This window comes from Chenopodium quinoa, unplaced genomic scaffold (assembly GCF_001683475.1).
Source record: "Chenopodium quinoa cultivar QQ74 unplaced genomic scaffold, ASM168347v1, whole genome shotgun sequence".
Taxonomy (NCBI): Eukaryota; Viridiplantae; Streptophyta; class Magnoliopsida; order Caryophyllales; family Amaranthaceae; genus Chenopodium; species Chenopodium quinoa.
Genome location: NW_018743555.1, coordinates 2,904,551 through 2,923,972, shown reverse-complemented (window position 1 = coordinate 2,923,972; position 19,422 = coordinate 2,904,551). Strand labels below are relative to the sequence as shown.

The following is a 19,422-nucleotide window of genomic DNA, read 5'->3' as shown; positions in this document are numbered from 1 at the left end:
TATGTTTTAATAATCTTTTATTATTGAATAGCTATGATGATAAACTCAATTGATTATGATAAATTTGTTCATCAATCTAGATTTGAGGCAAAATAATCTCATAGGTTAAGTCTTGTATGTGGCTAGCTACACGGTGTGACCACATTGATTTATAACGGTTATCTTTATTTATATGTATGAGTAACCTTATTTCTTCATAAGAGTAACCCCATGTTGTCCATAAAAGTAACCCAAATTCATTATATGAGTGAAATCAAGTAATTTAGAAATAAGTAACTTCATAAAAATGAAAGAATAATTCCTTTTGTTTCAGAAAGTAACCCCTTGTTCTCATTTAAGTAACTTACATCGTTAAGGTAATCTCATTTGCTCATCACCATATATAACCCGCTATTACTTTAGAAATTGTCTTATATATGATTATTTGAAATGGCCACACCATATGGTTAGTCACATATAAGATTTTGTGAATCTCTTATGTACATAGTTTTATTTTATAAACCTATTTAAATTATGGAAAATTTTTAAATTACCATCCAAAAATGTAATCATTTTTGAACTAACCACCCGTTTAATTTTTTAATTTAAATTAAATAAATGCTCAGATTACTACCCATTTCAAAAATCCGATGGATTAAATAAATGCTCAGATTACTACCCATTTCAAAAATCCGATGGATTTTCCGTCTATGGGCCCCACCCAACGCTTATTTTGATTTTTTTCCCCCAATTTTTTCCCTTTAAAAACGCTCTCCTAACTTCAATTCACATTTTTCTCTTTGAAATTTAGTAAAATTTGGTGAAAGAAATGTGAATTAAAGTTTAGAGAGCGTTTTTAAAGAGAAAAATCGAGGAAAAAAATCAGTCAAAAGGGTCAAAATAAGTGTTAGGTGGGGCTTACAAACGAAAAATCCACCGGATTTTTTAAATGGGTGGTAATCTGAGCATTTATTTAATTTAAGGGGTGGTAATTTAAAATAAAAAATTAAACAGGTGGTTAGTTCAAAAATGGTTACATTTTTGGGTGGTAATTTAAAAATTAACCTTTAATTATAGTTAGGTTTTAAAGGAGGTAATAATTGAACTTTTTGGCTGAAAACACCTAATTTTAAAACTTGTAGTCAAATGAAGGTTGGGAAACAAACTGACATCCTTCAACCTGATGATTTGTTGGGGAGTATTTTTTTAGGCTGCCAGTTAAAGACTTGTTGCGAAGATGCGTCTGCAATCCATGGTGTGCCCTTATTGATGAATCTAGTTTCATTTTGATGCACCACCATGCTCAATATGCTACTTTTAAAGTTGCAAAGAAGATATAGATTTGCCACTCCTCCTTTGGTTTCATATGTTAATACATCCAGATCGATGCTATCTTTTTTCCAACACAATAGAACACAATAGAAAATCTGCTCTCACTGTTGATCCCAATATAAAAGTGAACAATAAATGTAGAGGCAGCGTAAATGACATTATTTGCTTTGAAATTGAATTGTTTAATAAAGAACGGGGGGACTTTGATTTCTACTGTGCTTGTGGAATCCGACCTCAAGAAATTTTAAAGACTGTTGCATTTCTAGAAGCCCTGAATCCACAGTTGTAACAGCTACTTCAAAAAACTTGAATGATTTTTGCGTTTTTAAACATTGACTGCTATTAATTGTACTTCATCTGAGACTTCAAGGTATTTGAAAAATAGTTATAAAATGTTTGCATAACCAGCTACAACAGATGAAACAAGTTGAGTACAAAGTTTAGTACATAATATGCAACAATTGATAGTTGAGCATCTGCAACAAATGGCAAACTTAAGTATCCATATTTATACTTTACTCGATTGGAAATCCTAAATTTTGCATACTTGATTTGGAATGAGAGAAATTTAAGAAGAATTCACTAGAATTATTAGCAAGTTACTACAAGTATTTTGAGACCATGTAAATAATTGCCTCAACAAATGCTTGAAGGCTTTAATTTGTTAATTTTCTGTATTTTGGTTATTACTTGATGGCATCATTGTGTATTCAATATTGCCTTGTATGTCGGCAATTGACATCTAATAGAAACTTATATGTTCAAAATTTCAAATAATGATTATGGTTAATCCACCCTACCACTTACCCCACAATAGGGGCGGATTATTTAAGGGGCTCAGTGGGGCTTGGCCCCTGTTGCATTTGGGAAATTTTTTTTGTAATAAAAGGCTGATATTTGCATGCGCTTAGTCCAATAAGAACGGCCCAATAAATACAACAAGCTAAGTCTCTTTTTATTCACCTAGGAAAGCAACCCAATTCCCAATTAATTAAAGTCTGACAACTCACAACCCCATGCCCCCCCTCTTACGGTTACATTTAATGTAATTATGCAATTTTTCCAAATTACATGTCAAAATAGCAATTGTTGGCTAAAACCAAACAAATTATCAATATACGATAATTCAATTGTTTTTTGGTGCAATCAAATTGATAGGTTATTTTGATTAGTTTTAGCCAAAAATATTTTATACTCCTTACCATCTATTACAAATTCACATTTAAATTTATTAATAATTTTTATAAGCTTATTTTATTATATTTTTTTAAAGACATGCATATTGCATACAACTATGTTAGAAAATTTTGGCTCCTGAAACAAAAACTTTCAAGATCCGCCACTTCCCCACAACACGACTTCTTCATTTATATCCAAAACCCTTAGCCAACACGATAGAATCTACTTGCTTCATAAATAGGGATTCAAATACTTTTTATCAAGGGTGAACATCTACTAGCTGCCATATCAAATCAAGGAATATCTTACTTTCCATGGATTTACAACTATATACATGTCATTTTCAAAAACTTCCGCCATCAATGTTAAAAATCTAACCGTAAATTAAACATACAAATTTACATTTCGTATGTCAAAAAAAATTTACATTCCAACTCATATTTTTCTCTCATCAATCATCATCATGATCATTATTATTATGTTAATAAAAAACATTTAAAAATTACCATTTTGCTATGATATTCCATAACAAAGATTAGCATCTAAAAAATGAAGAAAGTAAGAGAAAAGGATAACTAACATAATGGGCTGAAGAATCTAATTCGAAACTCCATTAACAATACACATATTTTTTTTGGGCCCCGAGTTTTGTTACCTTTCATTTCCTTACATTATATAAACACCCTCTTCCTATTTTTCATTCCATTCCATCTCACATACTCTCATTTTCTCTTGCCCTCTTTTTCTCTCTCTTCTTCACGATCTCTTTCTTCTTCCTCTCGCTTTACATCAACAATGGTTGATCAACTCAGCGACGATCAGATCTCTGAATTCAAGGAAGCCTTCAGCCTATTCGACAAGGATGGCGATGGTTTGAATTCTTCTTTTTTTTTCTTCATTTTTTTGGTTTTGTTTTGATTTTGGTTTTCTGATCATTTTGACTCGTTTGATGATTTGATTTGTAATTGGTTTTTGAAATGTTGTTGTTTTCTTCAGATCTTGTTCTGGGTTGTTTTGATTTTGATTTTTTACCCTGATTTTAAATAATTGATAATGTGATTGATTGTGTTTTCGATCTGGTTGATCGTTTGTTTGATTTAGATCTTATACTTGATTTGATTTTGTATGATTAGTTTGGAGATTTTGTGGGATTTGATTGAATTTTGTATGTAATTGCTTTTGTTTATATGTATGTATTTATGGAAGCAAATGCAACCGGGTTGATTAGATGAGAATGAAATCCTTAAATTGAATGTTTATTTTTGCCATATTTGTGATTTGTTGAAGCTATTTATTATTCACAATGCTATTAAAATGGTGGGATGTTTTTGAAATGAGTTAAAAAATTATAGGGGTGCCCTTGATTCAAATTATGAACCCTAAGTTTGCCAAAATTCTTTTAATAGCTGGCGTATCGATATATGTTTCGAGGAGTTGAGCCTCTCTGGTAGGATTTATACCTGTAGATGAGGTAGTCAATCATCGGTTGTTTGGGTTTGATTGCTTATAATATTTCGTTTCTCTCGTTTTATTGGTGAGGGGGTGGGGTAATATGGATGTTTGGCCTTTCTATTGGGGAGCAGGAGGGGAGGAATCGGATGTTCGGTCACCGGTTGTGAGCAGGATGGGAGGAATTTGATGTTCGGCCTTGGGTTGGGGAAGGGAAGGGGAGGAAGTGGATGTTTAAAGGACATTATTTCTATGTTTGCTTGTGGTTCCGGCTGATGATATTGTTAGATTGGTTGCCGAAGTGCCACTAGATGATTGTTGGAGTTGATTAAATTTGCCTCAATGACAATGTCTAAAGTCTATGTGGGAATTCGTTTAGTGTTACATTAAAGCACGTGTTTATAGATAATGTCGATGAATTAAGGGGGATAATAAGGGTCAACCGGTCAACCATATGTGTCAACTGTTACCATAAGTAATATCTAGCCCGGAGGACTTGATAGTTGTGTGCCCATTTAAAGGTCAAAATGTCGATAGCTGTAGTTCAACCATTCTAGTGTGATTATCTGTCCCCATCGAAAAAAAAGTTGTGATTATCTGTCGCTGTTTTATGTTTCAGAATGTCTCAATTCTCAACGGTATAAGATATTCAGGCATTCATTTGATTAATTGTGTGCATCTTGAGTAAATGATACATTAGCATTTGGTCCTGTAGTGTGTTATGATTGCAACTTTTGGCTTTACAAGAACCCGACTTATGTGATTTGAATAGAAAGGCGCTGAACTGTTATCATCTACATCTGAATTATTTCCATGTTCTTTTTGACCACCTACTATACATCTCATATCCTCTTTCACCATTATTTTGACAGCTCCTATGATCTGGTTTGCTTAGTTTTATTTACTTTAATGTTCGGTTTTTTTTTCCTCTTTTTGCTCAATGATTGAATTTCTTGCTTTTACAGATGATGAGGTTTCTTGCTATACATTATTATCCCTGACTTTTGTTCTCTGGTTATTGCTTATGTCTAAATTTGCGATTACTTCATTCCAATGATGTTATTAATGTGTATTTTCCTCCAGGTTGTATTACCACCAAGGAACTCGGAACCGTGATGCGTTCACTTGGACAAAACCCAACTGAAGCCGAGCTACAGGACATGATTAATGAAGTAGATGCTGATGGAAATGGAACTATTGATTTCCCAGAGTTCCTCAACCTGATGGCCAAGAAGATGAAGGATACTGACTCAGAGGAGGAGTTGAAAGAAGCTTTCCGAGTTTTTGACAAGGATCAAAACGGTTTCATTTCTGCAGCTGAACTTCGTCATGTTATGACAAACCTCGGTGAGAAGCTGACCGATGAAGAAGTTGATGAAATGATCCGTGAGGCTGATGTAGACGGTGATGGTCAGATCAACTACGAGGAGTTCGTTAAGGTTATGATGGCCAAGTGAGAATCCACCGAGTCTTACTTTAAAAACCCCCCTTGAATTAATTTACAGGACAGGGCAGATAAGTTTGATGAGATTTCCAAAATTCTATCCCCTCTAGGTCAAACTCATAATATGGCACTATAATTATCATTATTATTATTTTTAATAGTCTTTTTTTTTTTTTTTTTTTTTTTTTTTTTTGGTGTTTCATCTCTTTTTTCTTGCTTTTATTGTGTAGGTAAATCTTCTTTGCTATATATGCTTATTTGCCCTGTCCTGGGTTCTACAAGTTTTGGGGTTAATAGTTTTTTCTTATCTTATTATTTAAGCTTTTTCATCTTTGGTAATATGAACCTAGAACAATTGGATTCAAATTTTATTGGCTTTTGGTTGACTAAATTTTGTTTATAATTTCAAAATCAAGATTTTTTATTTTAATATGTTTTATTTTTTCCTTATAAGTGTTTGATTTTGGTTTCCCAACATCTCTAGACAAATAAACCAATTATTTGGATTTTTGATGTGCAAATTATGTGATTAAAGCTGTCATTCATTTTAATTAATCATAATCTAACAAATTTTAATACTAATTGCATATGGGGCACATGTGTGCTTGCAGAAAAGTCTGTGCAGATGCTTTTGTGCATATCATTAGATTCATAAAAATCACTATTAAATTATTATAGCTTTTTAAATTTGCAACATTAGACCAAAATGGCATCAATCTTAGGATAATATGATACCGAGCAGCTAATGCGAAGATCGATTCCTTCTTCTAAAGTCTTAACGGAGTAAAGTTTGCGCTTCTTCCAAATGGTTTAGCTATCACACGCGAGACGAGAGTTACAAATTGGTCCGAATGAGGTACTTTATGAATACGTGTCTAAGACTTTTAGTCTTAACCAGTAGGTCAAGCCTTCATTGATTTGATTTTTAAAACCTTTTTCTTTGATAAGGAGTTTTTTTAAACCCTACAATATTTGAGCATGGCATTTAAGGTTTCAAAGTTAAATCTTATATAACTACATCTTGCCTTTGGTTATGATAAGTTGTGAAACTACAACTTTCTTCAACTCTTTTACTCTAGAGAGTTTCAAACAGCTTATTTTGCCATGTTAACTAGGTTACTAATGGTTTTTCTTTTCTTTTCTTTTTTTTTAATTTTTTTAGATATGCTATATTCTTTTACCAACTATTTAAAATAACATCAACTTGTGCAATAATGCTATCAGTGATTGATAGTTGTTGATTTCTAGAAATAATCTTCCTATTCCTCCTTTTTGAGGTTTTGATTCTAATTCTATATTTTCTTTTATTTATGGCCTCTAAGCTTAAGTTTAAGGACTTGGAATATAATGATTTTTAGTAGTATCTCCCTTTAGTTCCTTTTATATGATATGATTTAAAAAAGTTTCTCAAATTTATCCTCACAAAAAAATTGTAGTAGTATATATAATCTTTAGAATAATTTTAGTGATATAATTTTATCTACAAGTGATAGACAACGTCACATTTCTCTATTTCTCCTCTCTTCTCCCTCTTTCGATCTGATTTTACATTATACCCTTCACCTTCCTCTTTTCTTCGATCCTATTATCTCCTCCTCTTCCTATGTCTATCCCCCTTGTCCTTTCACTCAATTTTATAGATGTCAATCAACTTAGTTGAGAAAACCCGTAGAAGACTATAAGAGAAGCTGAAACTTTTGTTGCTTTTCTCTTGACTTCTTCTCTTTATGCATATAACCCCATAGGAAACATTGCCACAGTTCTCTGTCCTCTATCATCGTTTATATGGGTCAATCTTGTGGCAAACGTCGAGTGAGAATGGAGAATTTAATCTACTAGTAGCTACCCTAGTAGATAGATTATGATACAATTAGAGTTTGATCTGATTCATGGCATGCACTCTTGCTTAATCAATACAGGAAAAGAAAGATGAGAGCTCAACAACCACCGGAGCCGCCAAGGAAATCGCGCAGCTGGAGGAATCGTTGTAAATCATGGTGTTGTTCCAAATGAATGTGCGTTTCCATCTCTCATTCTAGTTTTAATCTTGCATTGTAGTTTTCACTACAACCGTTTTGAAATAATAGGTCACACTTTTATTTTGATCATATTTTCCCAAGGTTTTCACAAATTTGAACACTTATAAAATTTAATTTGTTGGGGAAAAAAAATGTTGGTTTTTTACTCGTTCCTTCAAAAAAAATTCATAAGGCGTAATTTATCACTCCGTATACGAAGCAAAGGAATTGCATTATGCGTTTAAGGTGATATCATATGAGTTGAAGGTACATACCTTCATTAGTTACGATTACACGTTTGTGTATCACATTAATTTTGACAAGGCAACAGATTCTGGGTTTTATGTTTCTCGTTTGATTTCTTTTTTCCCTCTCAATCAGAACTTATTTTAACAATAATATATACAAAGTAATAATCCAATTAAAATAACTCGTATTTTGTACCCATTATTCAAGTTTCGACAAAGTAGAGGGCGTTTCTCACGAATCAGTTGTCACCTACAGATAAGAGGTTGAATAACAAGTTAGAAGACTCGGAGTACAGATTCAACTTGAAGAACAGCTGCTGCAGCAATTAGCGGCCAAAAGCTAGGGAAAGCACACTTCCTCCTGCTAGCACTTAGCAGCAACATCAACAGTTCAACACAGATTACTGATTCTGCACTTTTAGTGTCGCTGTACTGTACTAAATAGCTAAATCTTATTCAATTGATTAGTTATAATTTTTATTTTACTGGGATGTCCAACTTTAACCTTCATTGTAGACTAAAATTTGATTTCATAACAGCGATTCATCACTCGTACAAAATTGCCAACATCAAACAAAATCGTGCTAAACCAAACCTAGGTGCAGATAAGGCATATGCCCTGTTCGATTTAACTCATTCTGAATTAATTAAGACAAAGTAATTCCCTTTTTTTTTTTGGTTAGTGAAATAGACAAAATATGTTTAGATAATATAGGATTTTTATTTTATTTTATTTTATTTTATTTTTTTAATAACTGAATAGAACAGCACCTCAGCCTATATTCCGAAGCAAATATATCCCTAAGTCACTTATCCATTGAGCTGAGCTTGTCTAACCTAAACTAGATGACATGAACAGAAAGAATAATAGTAATTGACATCACAATAAATGGGTCCAGAGTATTGAAGATGAAGAGGAAGGGTATTAAATTTTCGACAATCTACTTTTATTTTAAAAAAGCTGGAGAATCGATTTACTCGAGAAACTGGTGAAATTTGTCGACTCAGATGCATGAATCACTATTGCTTGCTGCTTCGTCTTTCCGCAAGGAAACAGAAAAAAAAGACTAAGTTGAGATTTGTATGGGTACAACTATTAACAGTTTAACTTTCACACGTTCATTTACTTACATGGTGATGTTATATTGACTACATCCACCCAAAAGAAAAAAAATAAGGGGGAGAGGGAAAAGCCAAAAAAAAAAAAACGAAACTGATATAATAGGGATCCAACAAACAGAACTTTAAAAACAGGAAAAAAAATTGGCCATCTTTACCTTCTTACTGGCTTATATAGGAGAACAGTGACGTATTTTGACTGAAACCTATGGGTCAGACCAAGTGCAACCATAGACTGAGAAGCAGCCCAACCTTTTTCTATAAAAAGATGGTTCAACACGACATGCTGGGGCCTCAAAAAGGGTGCTTCATCTGAACTTTCCACACCAAGGACTGTTAGCTGTAGCTGCGGTGGTACTATCATTGGCTCCTTTGCAAAATCATCTTCTCCTGGAAATTCACGATTGTAACTTGACTCAGGAGATGCTGGTGCCTCAAATTCAGCTACACTGTCTAGATTTTCCGGTACATAATCCTGCAAATGAATATCAATATAAAAATTAAGACCATTAAAAATCTGAACAATCCACAATAAAACTCCATGTTAGCTTTCTAATTACTTTATGAATACTAAAGGTATAGAGGAGATGGAAATGTTTTTTAAAAGTCTTTGGCAGGAGGTCTAGCCAAGAAATCATGCCGAAATTCATGACTTTACCATCAATTTGCTGTGCACTAAACAGGCCATTTGTAAAAGACATTTACCCATAAAAGAGACTACCAAACGGGCCAAATGAAAAGCCTATATATCCATACAAGATATTACATCAATTTTTTCATGTGTTGTATTTAACAATGGTCCACCATAAGAAGGCACTAAAGACATTTATGATTTGGGAGAAAGAAAACATTAAAACAGGCCAGCCCCTCTCTCCCCTTCACATAAAGATGTAACATATACAATACTGAGAGTACTTGTCTTCCAAACAGAGTAAGGTCTTAGTCTATATTCTCTTCATCTGAATTTCTCTAATCTAAATTTTCCGGAGTCTGGTCAGGTCTGGTTTGATCTAGTGGTCTGATTTGACTGAACCTTGACCTTATCTATTCATTAATATACTACGTATAAGAAAAACATTATCAATTGAGTCTTGTTATATTCTTCTTAATGCGTAATTTTCAAATATCTAATCTTCATAATTTTTAGAAATATAAAGTGAAGATATAATTGCAATAAGCAAATAGAAAGATGATCTAGTTAGGTCAGGTGCACTATAAGTAAGAATAACTGCAAAAGTTCTTGAAATAAGATAAAGAAAGCAAAGCCACCAGCTTCTCGATTGTGAAGAAGATTTAGGTGACAAAGATGAAAAATAATGAGGCGCCTAGAATTGGTGGCAGAAAGGACCATAAAGATAATGGAGAAGAGAGGAAATGATATGGGAAATTTAGGGGATGTGGAATGGGAAAGGAAAGAAGGTAGGGGAGCTTTGAGAGAGAGAGAGAGAGGGGGTAGGGGGGGGGGGGGGGATTGAAAACAAGGGGTAAGGGAAGAAGGAAGAAATTTCATAGGTATACAGGTTAGTGCCAAAGGGAAAAGGGAGGATGTGAATTCATCATATCGCCAGCACTCCAGCAGCAGCTAAGGGTAGAGTGCTCAAAGTTTCATTTATGAGCTCTAGTTTCTTATGAGAATCATATCAGACCCATTTACATCTTTACTGGTTTGAGTATATTGATGGACAAAGGAGCACACTATGCGGAATCTCTTTAGTGGATCTCTTTTTATTCATTTTCTCATGATTGGCAGGATATCTATAATCTATCTTCACTGAAATCCTAACTGCTCAGACAGAAGCAACTGATGACTAATTTTTGTGTTTTTTTTTAAAAAAAAAGGTCCAGCACAACTGTCATCAACTTTACGCATCCTCAAAATTCCTGGGCACAGAGGCATCTGGAAAAAAATATTTACTCCAAAACTAAAATGCATAATCAGAACCTAATTATCTTATTTGCCCATAGGGCCATAAGCTCTTTGGTCCGAAAAAATTCATTCACTATTCTACTCGTTAATAGAATCAAACATGATGGTAGAGGCAATGCATAGTTCTCACTATGCATCTGTTGAACATCAAGCCTAAAAACAAAGAACATGAAGCCCAACTCCAATTATTGGCATTGAACATCAAGCCTAAATTATTGGCGTTGAACATCAAGCCTAAAATTATAGAACATGAAGCCTAAGAGCTATAGTTATGACGATATTATGTTAAGAGTTATGTTCATTGAAGTATATGTTGTTCTTTTTATTTTTTTGAGTCATATATGTTCTTTTATTTTAGCCTTCATGTTCTTTGGATGTATGCTTGATTGCTTGATGTTCATCAGATGCACAGTGGGCATTGTGCATATGCCTCCACCATCCAATTATTGGCGTGTTCAGATCAATGTTTACATATCAGTGACATTCAGGGGAAATTTCCAAATTCAAAGCCATACTTACATGAACATTAAGGACATTACAAACATGTCCCATCTCAGTAGAAACATGGGGCAGATCTGGTGAATATTGTGCCTCACCATCGACAATAAATTTGTAATGATAAATGCCGGATGGTAGAACTAAAAGAACAGCATGATCCTTGCCTGATCTTCGCAGAATCTTCCTGCAGAAAGCATAATTAAATCATATATTGAACCATCTTTAAGCATAGCCACTATAATGATTACCTTGATGTCCAGTTGTCCCACGATCCTTCCACGGCAACATTATTGCCACCAAGACTCCAAGTGATCACAGTAGGAATTCCTTTCTCAGGAGGCTCATCAACAGCTCCAAACCTCTCTGTCCTCATATCATTATGAAATATAGCGCCATCATCCTTTTGCAAAGGAGCCACAGGAAGCTGCAAAACATTGTTGTGACATTAGGATTTGTAGTTACGACACAACATTTATTCAAGCAATTTGATAAGCAGCCTAATCTGATAAATACAAATATTAATAGCCACACACTTTAGATCAGACAATCGCTATCAATTGTGGATTTTTACTGTAGTAGGTCACCATAAGGTCCATAACACATCAATTGTGGAAATAACTCCATATATCATTATGAAACAATGGTCCTCCAATGTGAATTACTTTCAAGATATAGCATATCATCATAACATTGATAGAAGAAGTCATTTACTTTATTCAAATTACTACTCTATGATAGAGTAATAATTGAAAGAGACCACCAAAAGCAGAAATTCATGAGAAGGGAATTTCTTGTACAGTTGTACATCTTAAGTCATCCACAACCAGCATATAACTTTAACATTCATAACAAGAATAAGGTTTACTATATGCTTTGCATGAAGCTTGGCACTGTTGCTGCTATTCATTGCACTACATTCGTGGGCTGTGCTCAGGTGAGCTGACAACGAATGCAATGCAGCTCACTTAAATGCACAGTTCAAACACATCAACATTCAAACAAAGGATCATATATACAGCAATTCTGTAAGTGTCTTATTCTTGGACTAATTTTTAAAAAGTCGGTTTTACTTTAATTAATGAAAAATAGAGAGGTGGGGGGGGGGGGGAGGGGTCTTTGTGGTCCAATATTTACCATTATATGATGGGATTTCTATGTAAGCAGTAGCTCCTAAACTCTTAAGTGTGTTGCGTGTTACAGGTTTCTTTAACGTTTATGTTCTCAAAATAGAAAATATTTAAGATTAATTATTTTCTTAAATTCTCCATCCCTATTCAACTACTTGAGAAATGAGATAAGGGCAGTTTGTGAACAAATGTATTAAATCACAGTTCTTGGGAGGTAGGACGTAATTGGTAACAGTTGTACCTCTGACTTTATTAAAATTTTAAGATTTTAATCAAAGTAGATAAGCTCCAGCCCCACCTTGTCCTACTTCTGACTTGATAGCTTTATCTAAATGCTTTAATTATCTAAATGCCAGATTAAGTTCAATTCCTGCTAATAAGGTTAGCTTGATAGCTAAATGATTTGTTATAAATCCAATGCAGATTGGATTAGTAACATGCTTAGTTTTGCTAGTGCCGCTACCTCTTCTGCATCAACTCTCAACTTGCAAGGGATTAAATGCTACTTAGGAATTTAGGATGCATCGTTTCCAAGTAAAGGACTTTCAGTCAATTATCCCACAGATAGCCATATTAGCATGGCTATCAAAAACTCTATGTAACTACATTGGCCCGCATAGTCTGTTATTAAAGCCACAAAGGATTTTGATATTACTAAAATTCACATTATAGGAAAGAATTAAATTCACAAACAGGGTACTAGAAAGGATACTTTCAAGTTTAATACAAACAATTTCAAGTTTAATACAAACAGTGTTTTCACAAACACTTCAATTTCAAAGACGCAGTGGAAAACTTTTGCTAATCAACATTGAAATGGCTGCAAACCGCAATATAACATATCCATGCTGTGCCACTTACATGATAAATTACTGTAATAGCAAACCTTAACAAACTCTATGAACATGATAGGTGATATTTAAAGAAATAAACAAAAGTTTCTTCTGAAGCTTAAAAATACCAGCTTAAACGTGCTCTTCTATGCTCACAGGTCTCCTTCTACCCGACTAGCTAAAAAAAACTCCGTACTATTCTTTGTTTTCAAAATTCTAGTCCCTCTGACCCTTAATTATACTTTCTCCACCGCATTTGACTCTAGGCTAATTTCTATATAATAGACTTAAAATGCCATAACTACAATTCATCTTTGAATGTTTACCATTTTATCTTACTAAATAGAATCCTTCAGAAACTCATATCAGAAAAAAAAAATCTAGGAAACTTCAATAATTTTAGAATGTAAGTTATTATATTGGAACAAACTAGAATACATGTATGGCCTATATTAAGGCACAGAGCCACGGAGAGATTGACACACTTATCTAATAGCTCACTAAACTGTCAACGCAAAGTGAACCACAACCAATACTGCAAAACACATTTAAAAATTCAAATAACCAAAATAGATAGCATACTAAATCGTGGGAAGCTCTTGTAACACAACAGGAAAGGAGTCGTAGGAGTGTAGGACTATCAAGTAGCCCACTGCCAAAGAGAAACAATATGGCTTGCTCTCTTTATATTAACATTGTGGATTCAAGATATGTAGGTTGCCTTTGTCTGAGTACACATAAGTTTGGAGGTCAACCACAGTATCAAGCTATGACAGCTTCAATAATACTTTGTAGTAATAGCACAAATATAATCACAATACTGTGGTATAAAGATCCAAATAATAATTTCAGACTTCAGTGCAAAACATTGTCCTCATTAACAGTTCAGAAGCAATCATTATCACTCTTGCAAGGGACCATAATCATAATAGCAGCTCCAAAAGGTGAGACTATTCACACCTAATCGACGAATAGAATGCCCAGCCTTAGCAGTATATGAATAACAAAATACAATAATCATATCATACAGATACATCTTTATATTGTGTTGTAATCAAAATAAACGATGCCTTACCATATGATGGTTTAAATTTTATAACTTGCATTACAAACTCAAAAAACACAACAAATCCAATAGATTAGATAAATGATATTTGCAAAAAATTGAGCGTGAGCCAATGCACTAAGAGCATGGTTGGTATAGAGTATTTAGAATTAACATGTTTCATTACCTATTGCATGGTATGAGTGGTGTGGTAATAGACTCCATTTTCTAAGGATAAACACTTCCGCTCACTTATAACCTTTCTCAACCCTACGGTGACAAATACAAGGGATTAATTTCCTTAATAATACCAAACAGTTAATTATGATAACAATTAACACCACCCTTTCCCCTTATTTGTTTCAATTACATTTTACTTCCTAGATTCATACCAAACATGCACTAAAATAGACAGAAAGAAAAAATACCACCTCTATTTTTTTTCCTTCTCCGAGCACAAATGACAAGAACTTCATCAAGTTCTACAGACATTGGGGTTCAAAGATTACCCTAGAGCAATAATGAATACGGAGAATGGGATGTACACTATAACAAGGTTGTGTGACTTGTGTCTAATTAAACCTTAATCCGAAAGGAATCCTCATTGGCTACTTTGCAATAAACAAGAAGCAATGTTTAAATTGTAATCTGTTTAGATACACTAGGAACCTTGGTGTTGAACATTGGAAGGTTAAAGAAAAAATCTTGGTTACCTAAAAAGAACCACATACTTGGTCTGCGTTACGATTTACTTCCAATAATGATTGAGAGACACAGTAGCACTAGTTGGATTAATTAGTTGAGAAAAAATTCACAGTAATCTAAGGCCATCGTAATCTAAATGCCAAAGAATACTAAAAGCAATCTGCTTTTCCAAGAACAGAGCACTCGTGGAACACACACTTTATTAAGGAGGATTCCAAATCTTAGAATTCATCTCACCTTTGGCCATTTAAGCATGAATTGGACCGCCTTCATCACATAGAGTTATAGATTAACATTGAGGATTTGACTTAAGATGCTAAAACGACATTATAAATTTAGTGAATTGACACTGCCAAAAAAACACTGCACTAATAATAACAGGCTTCAGGGAAGGATGCCAATTAGATCACTTTACTAAGGTCCTCCTACCCAAAACCTCGTTCAAAACCGGCGTCTACATCGTCTACATCATTGTCTTTTGTAACTCACCATGAGCCAATAATAATAACTTCAAATTTTAAGTCGTCATCATGTTCAAAACACTTATTCCCTCCATCCAACCAGAATCAATTCTAATAAGTCGATACCTTAATTTGAACTAGTAAGGTGACAACTAAATCCCGACTTCAATAAACAAACATTAACAACAAGAAAAACAAAATAAAATCAAAAGTAAAACCCATCACCATCCAATACTAACCATTAATTCTCATTCATAAACCAATATCGTGATTTGAACTAGTAACGCGACAACTAAATCCCGAACAAACAACAAGTTCAACCAAAAAAAGATAAAAATAAACATTTCAAACAATATATAATCAATGGTAAAAAGCGATCAAACCTGAGGAGTAAACAAAAGAGGCGAAACCGAACGACGAGGAATTTCAGGAGGTGTATTAGCACCCATTGAATCTGAAGAAGTAATTCGACCAACTGTAATTGGATTCGTGTTCGTAGTAAGATAATCATGTACATTGCCTATATTAATATTACCTCCACCTTCTTCTTCTCTTCCATTTGCATTACCCATTTCTTGTCAATTGAAATTAACCCAGAAACAAGATCAAATCTAATCAAATCCCACAAATTTGATTCAATAAATTAAAAGATCTGTGAATAAGATCAGATTGAATTATGACAAAAATGGTATGTTGTTATACATGAATAGAAATTGGTGATAATTTTTGGATAGAATTGTTTGAAAAATGGAGGAGAGAGAAATGGAGATGTGAAAGGAGGAGAGAGAAAGGGAAGAAGGGTGGTGAGATGCGGCGATTTACAGACAATGACGTGCCGGCGGGGAAGACGGTGGTTGGATTATAATTTTGTTTTTTTAAAAAACAAAATTAGTTTAAGTTATAATTTTGTTATTTAAAAAAAAAAATAGTTTAAGTTAATTTTTACAAGATTTAAAAAAGTGAAGAGGATATGTATGAGATGACATGGTCAACTATAGCCAAAAGATTGCCTCAAAAAAACAAAAAACTTTAGCCAAAAGATAAAATAAAAGAAAATTTGCAAGTTGGATCTACCATCTCTAATTCAATTTACTCCCAATAATTTATTATTTTTTTTAGGTGGTTTAATTTACTGGCAACATTTTTTTTTTCTTTTCTTATTTAGTAACTTTTAGCTTACAAAATGACATTTTATACCTTTTTTTTTAAAAAAAAAAACTAAATTATTACTACTCTTAAATTTATTTCATTATATGTTAGTTTTAGGGCCTTTATTGACTGAAATGAGCTGAACTGAATTGAAATGAAATGAATATTTTATAAGAGAAGGAAATTAGGAGCTGAACAATAAATGAGATTTATTGATTCTACAAGTCCCTTTCTGCTGCTACCAAAATCTCTTTACCTCGTCCTTCTTTCACGTGGTACAAGCCCCATCGTGGTACTGGAACTATGAAATCAGTACGCCGTTCCTCCTTGATTGCTCGTCGATGGATTTGTGGGGCTAAACTTGCAAAGTAAATCTCCAGCAACAACGACCCTCTTACCACATGTTAATCAGGATGAAATGGAATCGATTAGGTGAAGTAGTTCAACTGCACCAATCGTAGCTCCTTCATGGAATTGCTTAAGTCGTTGGGCATTAACCTTGAACTCGTTACCATGCTCATCGATCAATTCCACAGAACCAAATTTATTTGCCCTTTTAACAGTAAAAGGACCCGACCACCTTGACTTTAATTTTCCTGGGAAAATTTTAAGTCTAGAGTTGAACAAGAACACCTTATTACCCTCTTTGAATTCTCTCGGAAGGATCATCTTGTCGTACCATATCTTGGTCTTCTCCTTGTAGACACGTGCACTATCATAGGTCGTCAACCTAAACTCATCTAGTTGATTAAGTTGAAGAAATCTCTTTTTTTCCCGCTAGCTTAGCATCCAAATTGAGCTCCTTAATAGCCCAATATGCCTTGTATTCCAATTCCACCGGAGGTGACATGCTTTACCATACAAAAGCCTATAGGGAGTAGTACCAATCGAGGTCTTAAATGAAAGTTATGTACGCCCAAAGGGTGTCATCCAACTTGTCACTCCAATCTTTCCTTGATTTTTCTACCACCTTCTCTAGAATGGCCTTGATCTCACGGTTAGAAACTTCAACCTGACCACTCGTTTGGGGATGATAGGCTAGACCTGTCCTACGGTATACACCATACTTTTTGAGGAGGGTGTCCAACTTCCGCTCATGAAAGTGAGATCCTCCATCACTGATTATAGCTCTAGGCACTCCAAATCTTGGAAAGATGGTTTTCTTGAAAAGCCTATGGACCACCTTGGCATCATTGGTAGGAGTGACGATGGCCTCAACCCACTTGGATACATAATCAACGGCGACAAGTATATAGCGATTCCTTCTTGAAGAGGGAAAAGGTCCCATGTAATCAACACCCCAAACATTAAAAATTTCAACTTCTAATATTCCAGTTTGAGGCATCTCATGCCGCCGCAAAATATTGCTAGTTCTCTGGCAAGAGTCACAAGCCTGCACAAAAGTGTTAGCATCCTTAAACATAGTGGGCCAATAAAAACCTGACTCATTAATATTGGCCACCGTTTTGGTGGGACCATCGTTATAATACCCGAATATTTTATGATTTTATATAATATATTTTATTAAACAATAGTTTATTTTTATTTATTAAATAACTTTCCTAATCTCATATTTTTTATTTTAAAGTTCGAAAAGGTTTTAAACCCTATTTTAATTTAAATATGACTCTCTATTTTTAAGCATATATAAACTATTCTAACCCTATTAAGTTTTTGGGATACAATAATATTGTGCAGCCGTTTTTATTTATAATTCTTAGCTTTTCCTTCGTGGGTTTATAGCTGTAGCCTTCTATCAATCTTGGCTTTAGAATAAGTTTATCTCAATGATCAGTATTTGGTCAACTAACTACCCTTTATTCCAAAATTGAGTCATGCACTCATGCGCATAGTGGTGAATTGGTGATCGAGCTAAGCAGTGGAAGTTTGGAGTAATCATGTCATGTGAAATTACATTATTGCGTCCTTGTATCTACGTAGTATTAGATCGGTAATCACATGAACCTTAATTATTAGAGTTGTTTGATTATATATTATTGTTTGTATTATTTGTATTCCATATTATTATATGTAAATTTTATGATTTGTTATTTGTATGATCAAAATTTATATATATGTGTTTGGTTGTGGTATTGTATGATTTTATTTCGTATTAATTGATTGTGTTATTTTTCTAGGGTTTTTAATGTTGTTTTTATAGGGAGTATTGTTTTATTGAGGTTTTAGGGTTATTAATGCAGAGTATTATTTTTGGGTTGTGAGTTAATTATTTTTTAGTGCTAGTATTACTCCCCTAAGAGTTGAGATGTTTTTGAATTGAACTGTTATGTTATTTGGAAACATGTGCCAATATTGAGATATTATAAATTAATTTGTGAATGGTTATTTGATCGATCTACGAGATCAAAAGGGTTGAGAATTATTATTTTGTTCTTGGTTTGAGGCTCGACATTATATAACTTAGTCCTTGGCTTGTTGGTAAAAGGGTAATAATCATGAGTTAAGAATGAGGTACAATCTTTATTATTTATTTTTCTATGGTCCCCTACAGTGGGAATTGGCCCGTATGTGGTCTGGTTCAAGGTGTTTTTCTGGTTATTGGGAGTATTCAAGTTTTTATACTTGTTGGTTTTATTCTGATTACCCATGTCCAAGGCTAGGTATAGAACAAAGAGCATGGCACACTTATTGGTTATGAGTTAGTCGAGTAAAGGATTATTATTGTTCGAGGTTGAGTTAGTAAAGGTTATTTTTTTTCAGAGTACAATGTGTAATGTAGTTTCGAACTACATTGTTTAAGTGAGTTAATTATATTAATTGTTATATTATTCTTTGTATTCTGATATGTGGTGATTACTCAGCTTTTTGCTCACGTGTGTGTTATTTTGTTGTGCTATTTGTGTTTGTTGCCATGTCTTTTTCTTATGGTGACCCTGCAACGATCTATT

General features: G+C 33.8%; 2 protein-coding genes across 3 annotated transcripts; one reads left to right on the top strand and one right to left on the bottom strand.

The window, feature by feature from the left end:
* The first annotated feature begins 3,188 nt into the window (after positions 1-3,188).
* Positions 3,189-5,774, top strand: LOC110740328 (calmodulin-7-like). The gene is made up of 2 exons (XM_021920815.1): positions 3,189-3,361; positions 5,023-5,774. The coding sequence occupies exons 1-2, from the start codon at positions 3,286-3,288 to the stop codon at positions 5,394-5,396; spliced, it is 450 nt and encodes a 149-aa protein (XP_021776507.1). The 5' UTR covers positions 3,189-3,285; the 3' UTR covers positions 5,397-5,774.
* A 2,865-nt stretch (positions 5,775-8,639) lies between these two features.
* LOC110740326 (SNF1-related protein kinase regulatory subunit beta-1-like) lies at positions 8,640-16,471 on the bottom strand. 2 transcript variants are annotated; one of them, XM_021920814.1, is made up of 5 exons: positions 15,900-16,471; positions 15,748-15,818; positions 11,442-11,617; positions 11,215-11,377; positions 8,640-9,243 (listed from the first exon to the last, which is right to left on the bottom strand). In XM_021920814.1, the coding sequence occupies exons 1-5, from the start codon at positions 15,934-15,936 to the stop codon at positions 8,923-8,925; spliced, it is 768 nt and encodes a 255-aa protein (XP_021776506.1). In that variant the 5' UTR covers positions 15,937-16,471; the 3' UTR covers positions 8,640-8,922. The 2 variants fall into 2 exon arrangements, with proteins under 2 accessions (XP_021776506.1, XP_021776505.1); XM_021920813.1 differs by having other exon boundaries at positions 15,748-16,471.
* Positions 16,472-19,422: the final 2,951 nt, after the last annotated feature.